At 39.3% G+C, this 15,014-nt stretch overlaps 3 protein-coding genes across 7 annotated transcripts in view; 2 read left to right on the top strand and 1 right to left on the bottom strand.

Moving 5' to 3' along the window:
* The window catches only part of p2rx5 (purinergic receptor P2X, ligand-gated ion channel, 5), a 10,647-nt gene extending 1,030 nt beyond the window's left edge, over positions 1–9,617 (top strand). Inside the window, exons 2-12 of the mRNA XM_020600480.1 lie at positions 3,341–3,491; positions 3,722–3,793; positions 3,914–3,989; positions 4,475–4,559; positions 4,696–4,776; positions 5,786–5,927; positions 7,239–7,372; positions 7,506–7,599; positions 7,689–7,754; positions 8,455–8,543; positions 8,626–9,617. Coding sequence (XP_020456136.1) covers positions 3,341–3,491; positions 3,722–3,793; positions 3,914–3,989; positions 4,475–4,559; positions 4,696–4,776; positions 5,786–5,927; positions 7,239–7,372; positions 7,506–7,599; positions 7,689–7,754; positions 8,455–8,543; positions 8,626–8,887 — 1,252 coding nt within the window. The 3' untranslated portion in view covers positions 8,888–9,617. The remainder of the gene's footprint in view (positions 1–3,340; positions 3,492–3,721; positions 3,794–3,913; positions 3,990–4,474; positions 4,560–4,695; positions 4,777–5,785; positions 5,928–7,238; positions 7,373–7,505; positions 7,600–7,688; positions 7,755–8,454; positions 8,544–8,625) is intronic.
* Positions 9,618–10,217: 600 nt separating this feature from the next.
* On the bottom strand, positions 10,218–11,969 carry emc6 (ER membrane protein complex subunit 6). 5 transcript variants are annotated; one of them, XM_020600583.1, is made up of 2 exons: positions 11,636–11,969; positions 10,218–11,053 (listed from the first exon to the last, which is right to left on the bottom strand). In XM_020600583.1, exon 2 carries the CDS (start codon positions 11,020–11,022, stop codon positions 10,690–10,692), a length of 333 nt encoding a protein of 110 aa, XP_020456239.1. In that variant the 5' UTR covers positions 11,023–11,053; positions 11,636–11,969; the 3' UTR covers positions 10,218–10,689. The 5 variants fall into 5 exon arrangements, with proteins under 5 accessions (XP_020456239.1, XP_020456240.1, XP_020456238.1 ...); XM_020600584.1 differs by having other exon boundaries at positions 11,707–11,969; XM_020600582.1 differs by having other exon boundaries at positions 10,218–11,056; positions 11,636–11,968.
* A 211-nt stretch (positions 11,970–12,180) lies between these two features.
* Positions 12,181–15,014, top strand: part of shpk (sedoheptulokinase) — a 4,975-nt gene continuing 2,141 nt past the window's right edge. The window contains 6 exon segments of the mRNA XM_020600572.1: positions 12,181–12,485; positions 12,583–12,724; positions 14,326–14,500; positions 14,591–14,743; positions 14,965–14,999; positions 15,002–15,014. The exon segment at positions 15,002–15,014 is cut by the window's right edge and continues 125 nt beyond it. Of these exon segments, the coding sequence (XP_020456228.1) occupies positions 12,348–12,485; positions 12,583–12,724; positions 14,326–14,500; positions 14,591–14,743; positions 14,965–14,999; positions 15,002–15,014 (656 nt within the window). The 5' untranslated portion in view covers positions 12,181–12,347.

The raw sequence follows: 15,014 nt of genomic DNA, 5'->3' as shown, positions 1-15,014 counted from the left end.
GAAATGGATGGAGTATCAGACCACTGCAAATCTACCAAGACCTGGCCGTCCCTCTAAACTTTCAGCTCATACAAGGAGAAGACTGATCAGAGATGCAGCCAAGAGGCCCATGATCACTCTGGATGAACTGCAGAGATCTACAGCTGAGGTGGGAGACTCTGTCCATAGGACAACAATCAGTCGTATACTGCACAAATCTGGCCTTTATGGAAGAGTGGCAAGAAGAAAGCCATTTCTTAAAGATATCCATAAAAAGTGTTGTTTAAAGTTTGCCACAAGCCACCTGGGAGACACACCACACATGTGGAAGAAGGTGCTCTGGTCAGATGAAACCAAAATCGAACTTTTTGGCAACAATGCAAAACGTTATGTTTGGCGTAAAAGCAACACAGCTCATCACCCTGAACACACCATCCCCACTGTCAAACATGGTGGTGGCAGCATCATGGTTTGGGGCTGCTTTTCTTCAGCAGGGACAGGGAAGATGGTTCAAATTGATGGGAAGATGGATGGAGCCAAATACAGGACCATTCTGGAAGGAAACCTGATGGAGTCTGCAAAAGACCTGATACTGGGACGGAGATTTGTCTTCCAACCAGACAATGATCCAAAACATAAAGCAAAATCTACAATGGAATGGTTCAAAACTAAACATATCCAGGTGTTAGAATGGCCAAGTCAAAGTCCAGACCTCAATCCAATCGAGAATCTTTGGAAAGAACTGAAAACTGCTGTTCACAAATGCTCTCCATCCAACCTCACTGAGCTCGAGCTGTTTTGCAAGGAGGAATGGGCAAATATTTCAGTCTCTCGATGTGCAAAACTGATAGAGACATACCCCAAGTGACTTACAGCTGTAATCGCAGCAAAAGGTGGCGCTACAAAGTATTAACTCAAGGGGGCTGAATAATTTTGCACGCCCAATTTTTCAGTTTTTTATTTGTTAAAAAAGTTTGAAATATCCAATAAATTTCGTTCCACTTCATGATTGTGTCCCACTTGTTGTTGATTCTTCACAAAAAAATACAGTTTTATATCTTTATGTTTGAAGCCTGAAATGTGGCAAAAGGTCGCAAAGTTCAAGGGGGCCAAATACTTTCGCAAGGCACTGTACATGTGTATTTGCAAAATAGTTACAAAACAGTTCAGTATAGTTCTGGTGGAGATTAAATATTCTGTGATAGTCTAGGATATTTTTACAAAGCAGATTTACTCTTTTTACCTGTCATTTAAGGGAATGACTTCTGTAGTATTCTTAGTGATGCTCCAACTTGCACAAACATGCTAAAGCCTGACACTGATGTGCAAAATATGAGACCTATTAAACAGCATCCATACAGGGTGAAGCCAGTAAAATGGCACTGATACAATCTAAAGCTGAGCATCTGGTAAAAATGGCTTAGCTTTACTTGGTTCTAGTCCATGGAGTTTACACAGCTTGGTAGAGGGAAAACCTGATGGTTTCCTTCATTTAACCACTGATTTCTGACAAATAAATATTGTGACTGTTCCTGATTCCTGAAAGGAAGGCATTGGTAGAGCCTTGTAATGGGTTAGACCTGTCATTAGTTTAGTTTGATACTGATATTGCTCCTACACTGTCGTTTTGTTAGTCTCATTAGTTTGAGGGCACTTCTCTAATGTGTTTTGTTTTTTCACCCACTGCAGAGAGTATTTAAGCAGAGCAAGATTTTGTTTTATGATTTTATTTTTATTAGAGAAAAGCAGGTAAGAGGAGGGTAACCTGTGTGACACAGATGTTTCTGATTTATTTTTTTGCTTGATTGAGTTGCTCCCACATGGCCCTGTCTCTCACTGGTTAGTAGTCATTACCTTTTGTTGTATTGCTATCTTATCTATTGTTTAATAAAACTGTTGACACCACACCCCGTTTGTTATCCCCCACAACAACAGGGTTCCTAACATCCGAGCTGAAAATACACACTTTATAACTATCATTAATGCAGCAATGTCATGCTGTTTATTTTGGTCCAGATGTGTAAGTTCATTCTTGCAAATAGTACTTGAATATGTTTACATGAGGAACTCTGTTACGCAGATTAACATTTACAAGCATTTACAAAACTGACTGACAGACGTTAGCATATTTTCCTTCTCATTCTCAGTCTCAAGGAGTTTCTCCTTTAAACAGTTTAAAGGCCCACATGGAGTATGTGTGAATAACTGGTCTGCTGGGCTAAACCCTAATGATTCCTGTACAGATTCAGGGGTCGCAAATGATATGAACAGTAATCCCTCAACCCAATTACACTCAGTCTGTGGAGGATATTTTTTAAGCATAGACTTAAACATACACTTAATTGTTTAATGCTAGTGTTTTAGACTTCCTTGGCTCTCAAGTTGATACATGCTTGAGACTAAATGATGCACCCCAAAGCTTTCTAGCATTTGCTAGAAAATGTGTCCCTTGATCTGTCAGAATTACTTTTGGCAATCTGAAAAATTACAACTTAATAATGGCTTTTCTTTTAGTTCTAGCAGTGATTTGTCTTAGTGGGATTGCTTCGGGATACTGAGTAGTGGTACACATAAGTGTCAGTAAGTACTGATTTCCATTTCTAGTCTTAGTTAAAAGACCTTAAAGTAAATAGTCAAATGGTTGCCCTACAAGCGAACTGGTTATAATGGGGTGGGAAGAATGGGTTGATCAAGGATCGAGGACTGAGGAATGATAAAATAAGGGAATTAGGATTCACTTTACAAGTCATAAGAAGAAGCCTCTTTCATATTTGTTGTTGTAAATTGTTAATGACCGTCCCCTGGAACTTTAGTTCTGTAGTTATAAACCCCTTTGTCTCCAGGTAATTGCAAACACTGTTAACACAAACATAACACTATATAACATAACCCTTGCTGTCAGCTACAGAGAGTGGTTATGTACAGTGCCTGCCAAAATCACAGACTGAGCTCCTCTAGTATCTCTAAGCATGGACATTGGCATCTGGTCTGCCTTCGTACCTGTTAATGAAACCAAGGCATTAGTCACAAAAAGTTTAAAAGATGGTTCAGTTGTCCACTGGTCCACATTCTCAAAATGATTTGCTCTGGGCTATGCTTTAATAAAGTCAGTCTCTTTTGTTAGCTTAACTTAAGTTGGCCTGCTTTGATCTTTACAGTATATTTTAATGTTAGACTCACTGATCAAATGTCCACACATCTGACAATAGTAACACCAGACCACAGGCGATTAAATAGACTGAATCACAATATACTTTTGAACTTTTGCTGAATTAAAAAAATAAAAGTGAGATATTGTTGAATTTACTTGGCATGAAAGATCAAAAGATAAATAAATCAGAACGTCTTATGAATGACTCAGGTGGGTGTTTGTGGTGAAGAAAGGGTACCAGGAGAGAGAAGAGGTCCTCCAGACATCAGTCATCACCAAGCTTAAAGGTGTTACACTGATCAACAGCTCTGAGATTGGGCTTCACCTGTGGAGCGCTGAGGATTACGTCATACCCCCAAATGTGAGAATCTATTTATCTATCTTTAACACTTCAAAATTAACAAAATCGGCTCAGTCATGTGATGTCACAGCACTCCCTAGTAATGCTCAGATTATTGAGTGTCTGTCTTTGTGGATATCATTAGCTTCAGAATCTGTCTCAACAGACTGATCAGTATTGAAGTTACTGGGGAGTGTAATTTTCCCTTTGGTTTCTTCTTCTTATTGTCTGGACCTAATTCTATTTTGTAGGGTGAGCAGGTGTTCTTCATAGTAACCAACTACATAGAGACCCCCAATCAGAGACTGGGGTTCTGTGCTGAGGCGAGTATACAAAAAAAGGGAATTTCATTAGCATTTTATTCTTTTCCAGCTATGATATTTGAAATTACTGTAGGGTACACTGTTACAGATGTCATATGCAACTTCAATTCTACCTCACAGAGTTCCAAGGTGCCAAATGGACAATGTCTAAGTGATGATGACTGTGTCGAGGGGGAGACTGTAATAGCTGGCAATGGTGAGGGCCGTTCATTGAAAAATAGCCTTGAAACCCTTGCAACTTCAAACCTGAATAATTTTAAGCTCAATTACATGTTTAGGTAATTCAACAAACCTCAGGTTTGTGAAGTTACTGTAAATTCTGATGGATACATTCAAAAATATGGTGGTCATCTTAGAGTAAACTAAAGCAGATTTACAGATCAATCAACTCTATATTCTGACATCCCTGAAAAAAACTTAACAGTTGCATTTGATTTTTACAAGTGTAGTCTTGCCTATATATTAATACTTTATTTCATGATTCATTTACTGCTTTAAACTTCTAAAATGTTTTGAAAAACATTAGTTTCATCACTCATTTAAAATTGCTGCTCTGCTCTAACATATTTATACGTTTAATCACACAATTGACACAATAACCCAAGTGTTGCAGTATGTTTTATATAGGAATAAACTCTCTTTAAACTCCATCAAGCTAAGAATCTTTGTTTTCTCCATTAGGAATCAAGACTGGCTCATGTTTAAACAGCACTGGGACCTGTGAGATTCACGCCTGGTGTCCTGTTGAATACAGCAAGAGACCCACGTGAGAATCCCTCCTGTCTTGCAGGACTTTGGAAATTTGCCATTTTGTGCTACTACATTCATACTTACAGACATTTTACAGGTTTATGTATTGGGAATACAGCTTGCCAGCACCGCTTGTTTTGTTTTTTTTACAGAGAGCCCTTACTGAGTGAAGCAGAAAACTTCACCGTTTACATCAAGAATTTTATCAGGTTTCCAAAGTTTGAATTCTCCAAGTAAGTGGTGCTGATTGCCAGTGTGCCTATGGTTTCAAGGCATCGTGACATAGATCACAGAATGAGCTGAGGGGAATACATGTTCCAGTGACTGCTTTAAATAGTTTTACAGTGCTGTGAGCCTTCTATATATACCAGCCTGTGCACTGCACATGGTGAGACAGTGAAACAGTCATTTGAGATGTCCTTGACAGCAGGCCTTGCCCTGGACAGGTGTCAGATCAGATGAGGTTAGCCTAGGGAGCTGTGCTGCTGCTAACTGTGCTGTGGTCTGTTCAAGTCATGCAGAAAGCAGGGAGATGCCACAAAGCCACATTTAATTCATCAGCCAGGCTCTTATTCATCTCTAGTTTCCTCAATAATAGTAATATACTTATGATTCGTGGGCTTTGGCAGATAATAGAAATCCCTCTTAATGGGTGCTGCTTAAAATTGCTGGCAGCATTACACGTCTGACAAAGTGACATATGAGTTTACATTCCATTCACAGAGCCAGAGGGTGGTCAAGGTGGGGTTTGATTGATATACACAGACTGTATACATGCTGCTGCTGTAGAGAAAAAGCTTCAAGTGAAGGTTGAAGTGAAGTCCTTACTCAAATCCAAAGCTGAGTCAAAGTTCTGTGTAAGTTGACAAAATCTGCATATCTAAACTCACATTTCAGTGAGAATGCGGTTGAATGACAGTGTGAAGGTTCAGCTGTAATGGTATCTAATATGTTAGGCCAATGCCAAAATGAGAAGTTCAGAGACTTCTGGGACTCTACTTAGCAGAGACAGCTGTGTTTCCATCTCTCCAGCACTTCTGCGGCCACATGTGAAAAACCTGATCATTTGATTTCAGTGATTTTCAGTGGAACTTTTTTATGTTTGTCTCTGGTTTAGGAAAATGGGCCTTTCAAAGGATACATGCAGTGATGAACAGTGTTCAATTTGAAAATGAGACAGGTTTTTATAGTTCCTGAAAATCTGATATTGGGCATGTTTTTTGTGTCTTAATCTCTTTTCAGGTCTAATGTCCTTGACACCTCTGATGGCAGCTACCTGAAGAGGTGTTCATATGACAGAGAAAGACATCCTTACTGCCCCATCTTCCGTGTGGGAGATCTGGTCAGCTGGGCTGGACATGACTTCCAGGAAATGGCAGTTAAGGTACAACGTGTCATAAACGTGCCAATTAAGAAAGTGTGTGGGAGCGATTTCAGTTCCTGTCTTACTTGACATAGCTAACTTTTCCCAGATATGGAAATCCCTTTTAGCTCCTTGTGACTGCAGTAATAAGTGTAGAACACCACAGTTATGATTTCACAGTGTGGTTGTCTTGAAGGGAGTCAGAATAAAAGCATGGACCTGTTTATCATCATCACTCTGTAATGGTGGATTTATTGAGGAGATTATGGGAGTAAAACTGTTGGGAACTGGAGGAGGACAAATTGTTTTACAACTGCTACATCCAGATACTGTAGGCAACATTTGTCACCCCTCTCACTTTCTTGCTTCATATTTCCTCCTTCATATCTAATAACAGACATAAGCTACTGTATAAACACCAAAGGAGTGATCATCTTGCACTGCAAAGACAATTTACTCTGTGGTTTGAGGGAAAACCTGTAATGAATCCAGAAATACAACAATGCAGAACACAAAACAGATGCTTTATGTGACATGCAATAAAGTTGTATGTTAAGAAATAACCACGCTCTGCACTATACTTTCACATGGAGTACAGCAGAGGGATCCCACACTACTGAAGAGTAAAGAGAAAAACATTGTACATAACTTTCAAGATACAAAAGCACAAAGAGTGACCCAAACTGGACAGAGCCATGGTCGGTGGTTAGTGTTTTTTTTTTTTTTTTAATCAGTGAAGTGTGATTGGACCTAAACACAGAATGTTGTTTATGAATAAACAACAGATTTCTGGTGGATACTGGAATTCTGCTTTGATGGAAAACAGTTGTTGTTCAGAAATACTACAAAAATGTTTCAGACAAATTGGTTCTTATCACAAATATTTTCTTATCTATTAATAGATGACTATATAATTACCAGTATAGCATCACTCACCATCAGCCTGACTAGTGGTCTAATCAGCCAGAGCATCTGAAAACACAAATCTTGAGAAAATCTGTTATATTCAGAGTTTTACAGAGATTAAAACATTGTACACACATTTATTTTTTTCTGTACAAAAGAATACTAAGAAAACACAGATTATTACTCTAATTTTAATGTTTTTACACTGGTTACCAGTTTGTCACTGAAATTAATTTAATATTTCTAGCCCCAGACTATATGTCTGAATTACATGGCCCTTAACCCATATGTGTAACATAGGCTATACTGTATATTGTGTTTATGTGTTGTGTTTGAATTTTTGTAAAGCACTTTGTAATGTCTGGTTTTGACCAACAAACTATATTATTATTGTAATTATTGAAAGAGTTGTGTTTTGCCCACTAGGGTGGGTCTATTGGTATCCATATACAGTGGAAGTGTGACCTGGATAAGGACTATTCTCAGTGTAATCCACAGTACAGCTTCACCCGTTTAGACATGAATTTAAACAACTCAGTCACATCAGGGTACAACTTCAGGTATGTCCTCTCTGTCATTTAACCAGAAATACTGTAAGTCTGTCAGCCTACTGCCTCCTCTCTGTTTTTTGTGCCTAGCCTGCTGTAGTTTTATCTTTTACACTTTAATCAAGTTGATTTTTCTCCTCTATAGATATGCCAGGTATTACAAGGATCAAAATGGTGAAACCTATCGCACTTTGTATAAAGTGTATGGAATTCGCTTTGATATCATGATCAATGGCCAGGTACAGCAGTGATATGAATGCTTTTTTTCTAAGGGAATTACATGATTCCACCATTAGAGGTGCAGTGAATACCTGTTATTGTTTTGCAGGCTGGGAAATTCAATATTGTTCCCACAGTAATTGCCATTGGTTCAGGTGTTGCTCTGCTGGGTGCAGTGAGTAATTTGCAAAAATATTGTGTTGATGTGTAAGTGTATAATTGGTGTGTAATTACTGTGGTGCCTTAAATCAGAAAAATGTCATATCTCTCAGTCGCTTTCATACGCTTCTCAGATCAGAAATGAAATTCTCTAAACTACTTGTTCAACCTCCACATCATCCAGTCACTTATGCACCTCATTTAAGCAGTTTCTCATTATTTTTAACAAATTGCACATACAGTACATTATTTGTACTGTTGAAATTGATATATGCCATACAGAACAAGTGCAGCTTTGTGTGTTTTTAATCATTATCGTCAAAACCTGTGCCACAGTTTACATATGAATATACTTCCAGAGTACACTGTTATAATGACAGCATAACTAAACATTCTGACTGCCAAGTTCATAAATGATGACACAAGGACTTGTCATGATGCACTGACATATTCACTGACATAAATATTTAATAATTTTGAGATAAACTAAGGATTCTGAGCAAGTGACACACTTTTGTGGATTTTTTTGTGTGGTGCTGTTTGTATGAACTGAACTCAGGAAATGCTCTTATAGTTTAGCAAATATAAAGGATCATTCGAGAAATGTACCAGAGTGACTGAGATAAACTGTATAGTGCCACTAGAAGGTGAGGGATGTAAGATTATCTACAGGTGGTGAAAATCCAGTTGATATAATTATTTATTTTTTCTTTCAGGGAGCCTTTGCATGTGACATGATACTACTGTACATGATGAACACAAGCTCCTTATACCGAGAGAGGAAATTTGAAATCATCAACTTCAGGTTTGACTAAATGTTTGAAAGGTGGGGCATTTTAAATAAACCTTGATCATCACATTTATTGGCAAATTTCTCTGTTGCACAGAAAAGGCCGGACCACAATCAAGGACAGGAAGGCGGGCCACCGGGAAAGGAGATCCAGGAAAACAGCTACAGAAAGAGGAACCGGCAACTCCATCAAAAAGCCAGAGGAAAGTGCACCCACTGAGGGATTTGCTCCCATGCCTGCAGTGGGAGCAGACCAGTGTCCCACCATTCCTCGCAACACAGGACAGCGATACACTGCCATTCTCTTTCCCCGGGATGCAGAGCCAAAGCATCACATCACTGTCTCTTCACACAATTAAGTTTGCACGCAGAGCAAGACAAATTGTCTGCTGTGGTCTCAGTTACATATGTTGCAGGGGGTGAAAACAAAAATCAAACTGATGTCCACTTCTCACCTACTGGCACAACGGCTGGCACACCACTAGTTTGAGTGATGCTTTCCCTGACTGAAGATACAGTATGTTGGCCCATGGAAATGTTAATGTTCTACACTGTGAAAACGGGCCGAGACACTAATACACAAGGGTGGTGTTGAGTGGCTGGGTCAGGAACCAAAGGTGAGATGTGGAAGATTACAACAGGTCCATAAATAATGATATATAAATACTGTGATACTACTGATGCAGTTAGTAGAGTGACAAAGTTATTTATCAAAAAATTTAAATGAAATGTCAAATACTCGTGGGTTACTGCTTTACAAATGCACAGACTTCCTTTTGCCTTTGTTTCATATCATAAATACTTCTAGTTTTCTGGGCTGTTGATCAGACAAATTAAGCAAAATTTCCAGTTCTAGTAATGTATGGGTGCAATTTATTTTTGTTATTTTATGGACATAGAAAATGACTGAAAAAAAGTGGCATACTAGATTCACTTAAAGTGAAAAATATTGCAGCTCTCTGTATTACATAAAAACTTTACTATGGTCCTCAAACATAGACTTGAATTAGGCAAAATAAACACTGTAGACTGAAAGTCACTTTCGGCTTTTCCCGTTTAGGGGTTGCCACAGCATATCCTCACACTGACGACTCGCATGTTGACATTTATTTTACGCCGGATGCCCTTCCGGATGCCCTTCCTGAGGCAATCTTGATTCGAACCTGGGGCGCCACAGCGAGAGCGCTGCGCCTTAACCATTAGCCTACCAGGGATGGCTTTAAAATAAACACTGTAGACTAATAAATTAAATGTGAAATGAATTCTTCCTCTGTTCGCTTTTGGCGCATCGGCATCCAGTAATTGTTGCATTAGCGCCCCACAAAATACCTTCTAAGTTCAATGTAATGAAATGAGAAAAATTATGTATGAATAGATTAAAAGAAAATATCAAAACTGTGCTTGTCAGCAAAAAGTAAGAGAATATGTGAATGGTCTTGTTGGTATTTCAGTTGGATGCATCACATTCCTACAGGCATCTGAACACAGTTACACTACCGTTTGCTGCTGTCAAGTTCTGTACCGATTGTGACTTTGACATCTGCCACCCAATGCTATAGCACAGTCATATTCATGATTCTCTTGCAAAGCTGTGGAATGAAATCTGTCATGTACTATGTCTGAAGTGAGTGGACAAGTTCAGTGCTGATGTATGGGGCTGACTCTTAATGAATGCACTTGTGAAAGGACTCTCTTTCCTGTTTCATTTTATTGAATGTTCTTTACTGTTGGACACAATGTATTTGATGTGCTAATTTTGTGATGGCAACAAGTGACAGGCAGTGATTAATAATGTATACAATTTGTAGAGGTATTTATAAGTTATTACATTTGTTATTATCAGACCATAGTATTGTACATAGTATAATGTCACACCTTGTTAGCATATAATCTTCTTATATCTAGGTTATACTACAATTTGCATTATAATAACTGGGCCTCATACTCTGGTAGAGATGATGCACAGAGCAGGATTTACAGGTTTAATTAGGTCAGTCACGGGCAGGACAGTTTACTCTGCATACAGCAATTGCTGATACATCCTCTGACACATCACCAGTACGTAATAGAAAAATGTATGGCTTATCTACAAGGAGGGTTGACAAATATTACTGATTTACTAGCATTAAGTGGTGAATTCATGGTTATACATGACATTATTTTAGTACACATGCACCATTCCATAAAGAAAAGTCCAAAACAGCACATATGTAAAAAGACCTCCAACAAGGCCTCCGGTAAAAAGCAGACGCCGTGATTTGAAGCATTTCTTCCACCGCCGTCCGGCCTTGAGAATGAGCAGCAGAGAAAGGAGAAATGAGGACAGGAAATAAAAAATGAAGCCGTAAAGTCCGGTCAGCCCGAGGATGCCAGCTGTTGCTCCAGACAGAGCGGAGACAGAGGTGCGACAGTAGTCCAGCACAGCAGCATTGCCCCTCACGGCCACTTCACTGATGAACTGTGGTCCCTCACGCTTGGCTACAACTCCTGCCATTTTGGCTCTGGTCAGCTATCACAAGAAGATGCTGCTGTTGAAGAGATTCAGGCACGTTTACTAAAATACATAGAATATATAGTGCATATAAGAAAAGTATAAGATACATATAGTAGAGCTTGAGCGTTTAAATACAAAATCTATGATAAAAATTGGTTTGGCCGGTGACTGAAATAACAATAGTAGATAAATACGTTAAAATTTACTCTACCTCAACCAGCCACATATAAAAATATTGCTTACACATTACTGCATCAGTAACAATGGTGACAATGCAATGATATATAGTAACACTAACAGGCAATTCTACTACGGTGACTACTAGGACACAAAACACGACAGAAGCCTCGATAAAGCCCCTTAATATGCGTAACAAAGACAAAGAGCAAAGCTGCCAGTCGTTGTTCGACGTTAGCCTAAAGTTAGCTACTGGCTACAATGAACCAAACGTTAGCTACCGAATACACCTGCGGTAAAAAAAAAAAAAAAAAAAAAACTGGCACATAAGACGCCAGACAAACAGGCATAACTGCAGTCAGTAAATGCCAATTAACCGTACGTTTCTGGCTAACAGCACATTTTAACCCGCTTTATTTTATGACTTGATACTAACGTTATTGACGCTAACATGGTAGCACTCGGCTCCTCAGGCTGCTTGCTGACCATAATTGATCAAGTTCTCACCGAAGAGAAATGCAGGGACTCGTTGGCTGCTCACAGGACGATTACAAATGCATATAACCTGTAGAATTAACCTCGCGGGCTTTGATATTAAAATTTATTTAAGGAATGGCAGCTGGTATAGCACAAAAAGAACACAGTCATTCTCATTCGGACAACACTCCTAGTCCAAAATCAGCCATTCTCAATGCCTACGCAATGCATTATGGGAATAGAGTAACCATCAAACAGGAAGCGACGATATGGTGCGTTCCCCGCACATTACAGAGTGGGAAAGTATAGATTTCTAGTACTGTTGCACTCTTGGCTTCCTCTTACAGTCCAAGACAGCAGGTTAACTTAGGGGTATGATTCACTGGCGACTCAGAATTGCCCATCGGTGTGAGCATGACTGCGAGTGGCTGTCTCTCTCCATGTGTCAGCCCTGTGATAGGCTGGTGACTTGTTCAGGATATACCTGCCGACTCTCGCCCACTGTCAACTGGGACGGACTCCAGTGGAACAGATGGGCTGTTGTAGTGGGATAAATAAACAATCAAAGCTGAAACTTCCGATCCCTTGCATGTACATGAATGCAACAATATGGGGTTTGCTTTTAGAGTTGATGTTGCACAACTAAGGAGAGGACTGTGGCACCAGTAGTCATGCCTAACTATATTCTGGGTTTAGACATGGGCACCACATCTGTAAAAGCCGTTTTATTGGAAATTAAATCCAGAACGATGGCTGCGAGTTGCGCTTTGCCTACTATGTCTGATATAACCGACAACAGTGTGATAAAGGTGTGTGCGTTCAAGTTCCAAACAACCCAGTAATAACATTGCTTACTGTGTACTTTGTGTACTATGTTTGACCTGGCTTCGTTTTCTTGCCACGCAGGCCAAAGAGCAGGATACTGGTCGGATTGTAGACACTCTGAACCAGTGCATCGGCTTGCTGCCCAGAGACAAACTGCAGCATGTCAGCAGCATCGGACTGTCCGGCCAGATGCATGGGGTTTTATTCTGGAAAGCAAAGACAGGTGCGACTATTATCACAAGCCTGCACGCATGCACGCTGTGGCTTTTCATAACAGCATGCGGTTAATTTTCTAACAGTGACTCTGTGATTCGTGCGTATTTCAAGGAGCACAAACCGATCTCTTCATCCATTATTTTTTAAGACAAAACACACGCACACACATAGGAGAGATGGATGCACATTGTTGAAATGTCGTCTGGAACAGGAGCATCTGATGGACTGAGCTCCAAAATATACATCATATGCGCTACATCGTAGCCAAAACATTTAAAGAGTAGGGGCCCAGAACTATTCATCTCAATATGCCTGGTCTCCTGTCGTTATGGGCTTTAAATTTACAAATTTTACACAATATGTACTTTCCTAAGAGGCTCCTTTAATCATGGGGATCCCGTTTGTTACAAAGAATTTTCATAGGATTAATGTTGCTTTTGGTAAATTACTAAATTCACATCTCATTGTTCATAATATACAAAGTTTGATAATTCCTCAGTTGAAACTTGAGCTTGTTCCAAAGAGCTGATAATATAATGTTGACAATATAATATGTTAATTATTGGCATCTCAAACAATTTAATTTATGAAATTGAAAGAAATGAAGGTGTTTTAAAACTTAGCTATGGCTTCATAGTGCCTTTAAATTCCTCTCTGATTAGTTTGTCTTATAGGATGTGTACACTTCGTTGGCACACCTGTTAGTCCTCAAATGCAATCTGGTCATGTAGGTGAGGGGCAGGACAGTAACAGTAGCTGTGTTTCCACTGTGTCTATATATTGTTACACAAGTCTCAGTATGAACAAATAATGGTGATTAAAAGTCACATAAGAGCAATATACTGTATATTAAACTGTTTCATCAAACAAATTTTGAATGTGTTGCTCAGAATGTTACAATCTAAGTCAGGGGTTTCAACTAATTGTGATGCAGGGACCACCATTCTGACTAAGAAGTAACCTAAGGATGACTGTTGTGGGGTAGATAGACCAGATAGGCACTATTTTAATCCTGCAAGTCAGCTGGGCTTTGGATGGATTTAATAATGTACAAGTAATGATACATGGAAATGGGTTTTAAAAAGTAAAATTAAAAAAAGATTCCTACAGTGAGATTACATTATTGAATGCACGATCAGGGACCACCTACAATGTCTTTGCAGACCAGCAGTCGGCCGCAGACCACTGGTTGAAAACCCATGATCTAAGCAAAATGTGCCCCCCAGTTATATGTAATTGTCATGTAAGAAATGTTATTCTACTAGTTGAGAAAATTTTATTTGTTTTTAGAGCATTTACATATATCATTGCTAGCAATCCTTTCTGTGAAGATTACACAGATACAAAGATTATTCACAGTTTGATTTGGACTGCAGCTTCTGCAATGTAAGATTTTCCTCCAGTAACTCCTCTTTTAAACAAATCCCATGCATTGTATTTCTTTCATAAATATGTTGCCCTCTGCTGGTTGCATACAAAATTGTATTTTAAAACAGGTTTGTAATGATAGAAAATGTCCTACAGGGTTATTTTTACATCAGTGCAAAACTAAAACCAAAACCAGACATTACTTATTTTTTTAAACCTGCTGTCTTTTGCTCCTCATAGGTTGTGATTGGTCCAATAGAGACTTCTTTACAGCCAGAGACACTAGTCCGCTGATCACCTGGCAGGATGGACGCTGCAGCAGTGATTTCCTGTCCTCTCTTCCAAAACCAGACTCACATCTCAGTGTGGCCACAGGGTTCGGCTGTGCAACAATCTTCTGGTACATGCAATACAGGTCAGCATTCCTTTTTTGTAATAGAGCTTACTAAAATACTTGCTTTTGTGATGTGAAAGTAAAATCAATAGATGTGTGGTTTACCTACAGGCCTGAGTTCCTTGAGGACTTCACAGTGGCAGGTACCATCCAGGACTATGTGGTGTCTATGCTGTGTGGTTTGAACAGGTGCATGATGACGCCTCAGAACGCTGCCAGCTGGGGTTTCTTCAACACTTCCTCCAACCAGTGGAATACAGACATGTATGTGAAGTGCTTAACTTCATTTCTGTGCTAATGCCTGCTATGCAGTTTCTTAATAAGACAGCCGAAGAACTAAATACCTGAAAAAAGTCCTGTAGTTTGTGCGTGTTTGTATAAAACCACAGTCACTTAACAGTTGCCATTACCAGTTTACAGTGTCAGAGCTGTTATATACTGTATGTAACCTACATAACTAGCCACTCTGTGTGTGCATGCTCTAGTCTGAAGGGTGCCAGCTTCCCTTTGCACCTTCTTCCTCAGTGTGTTCCAT

Source organism: Monopterus albus, unplaced genomic scaffold (genome assembly GCF_001952655.1).
Source record: "Monopterus albus unplaced genomic scaffold, M_albus_1.0 scaffold47.1, whole genome shotgun sequence".
Taxonomy (NCBI): Eukaryota; Metazoa; Chordata; class Actinopteri; order Synbranchiformes; family Synbranchidae; genus Monopterus; species Monopterus albus.
The sequence above is the reverse complement of the archived record's forward strand: the minus strand, read 5'-3'. Positions and strand labels throughout refer to the sequence as shown.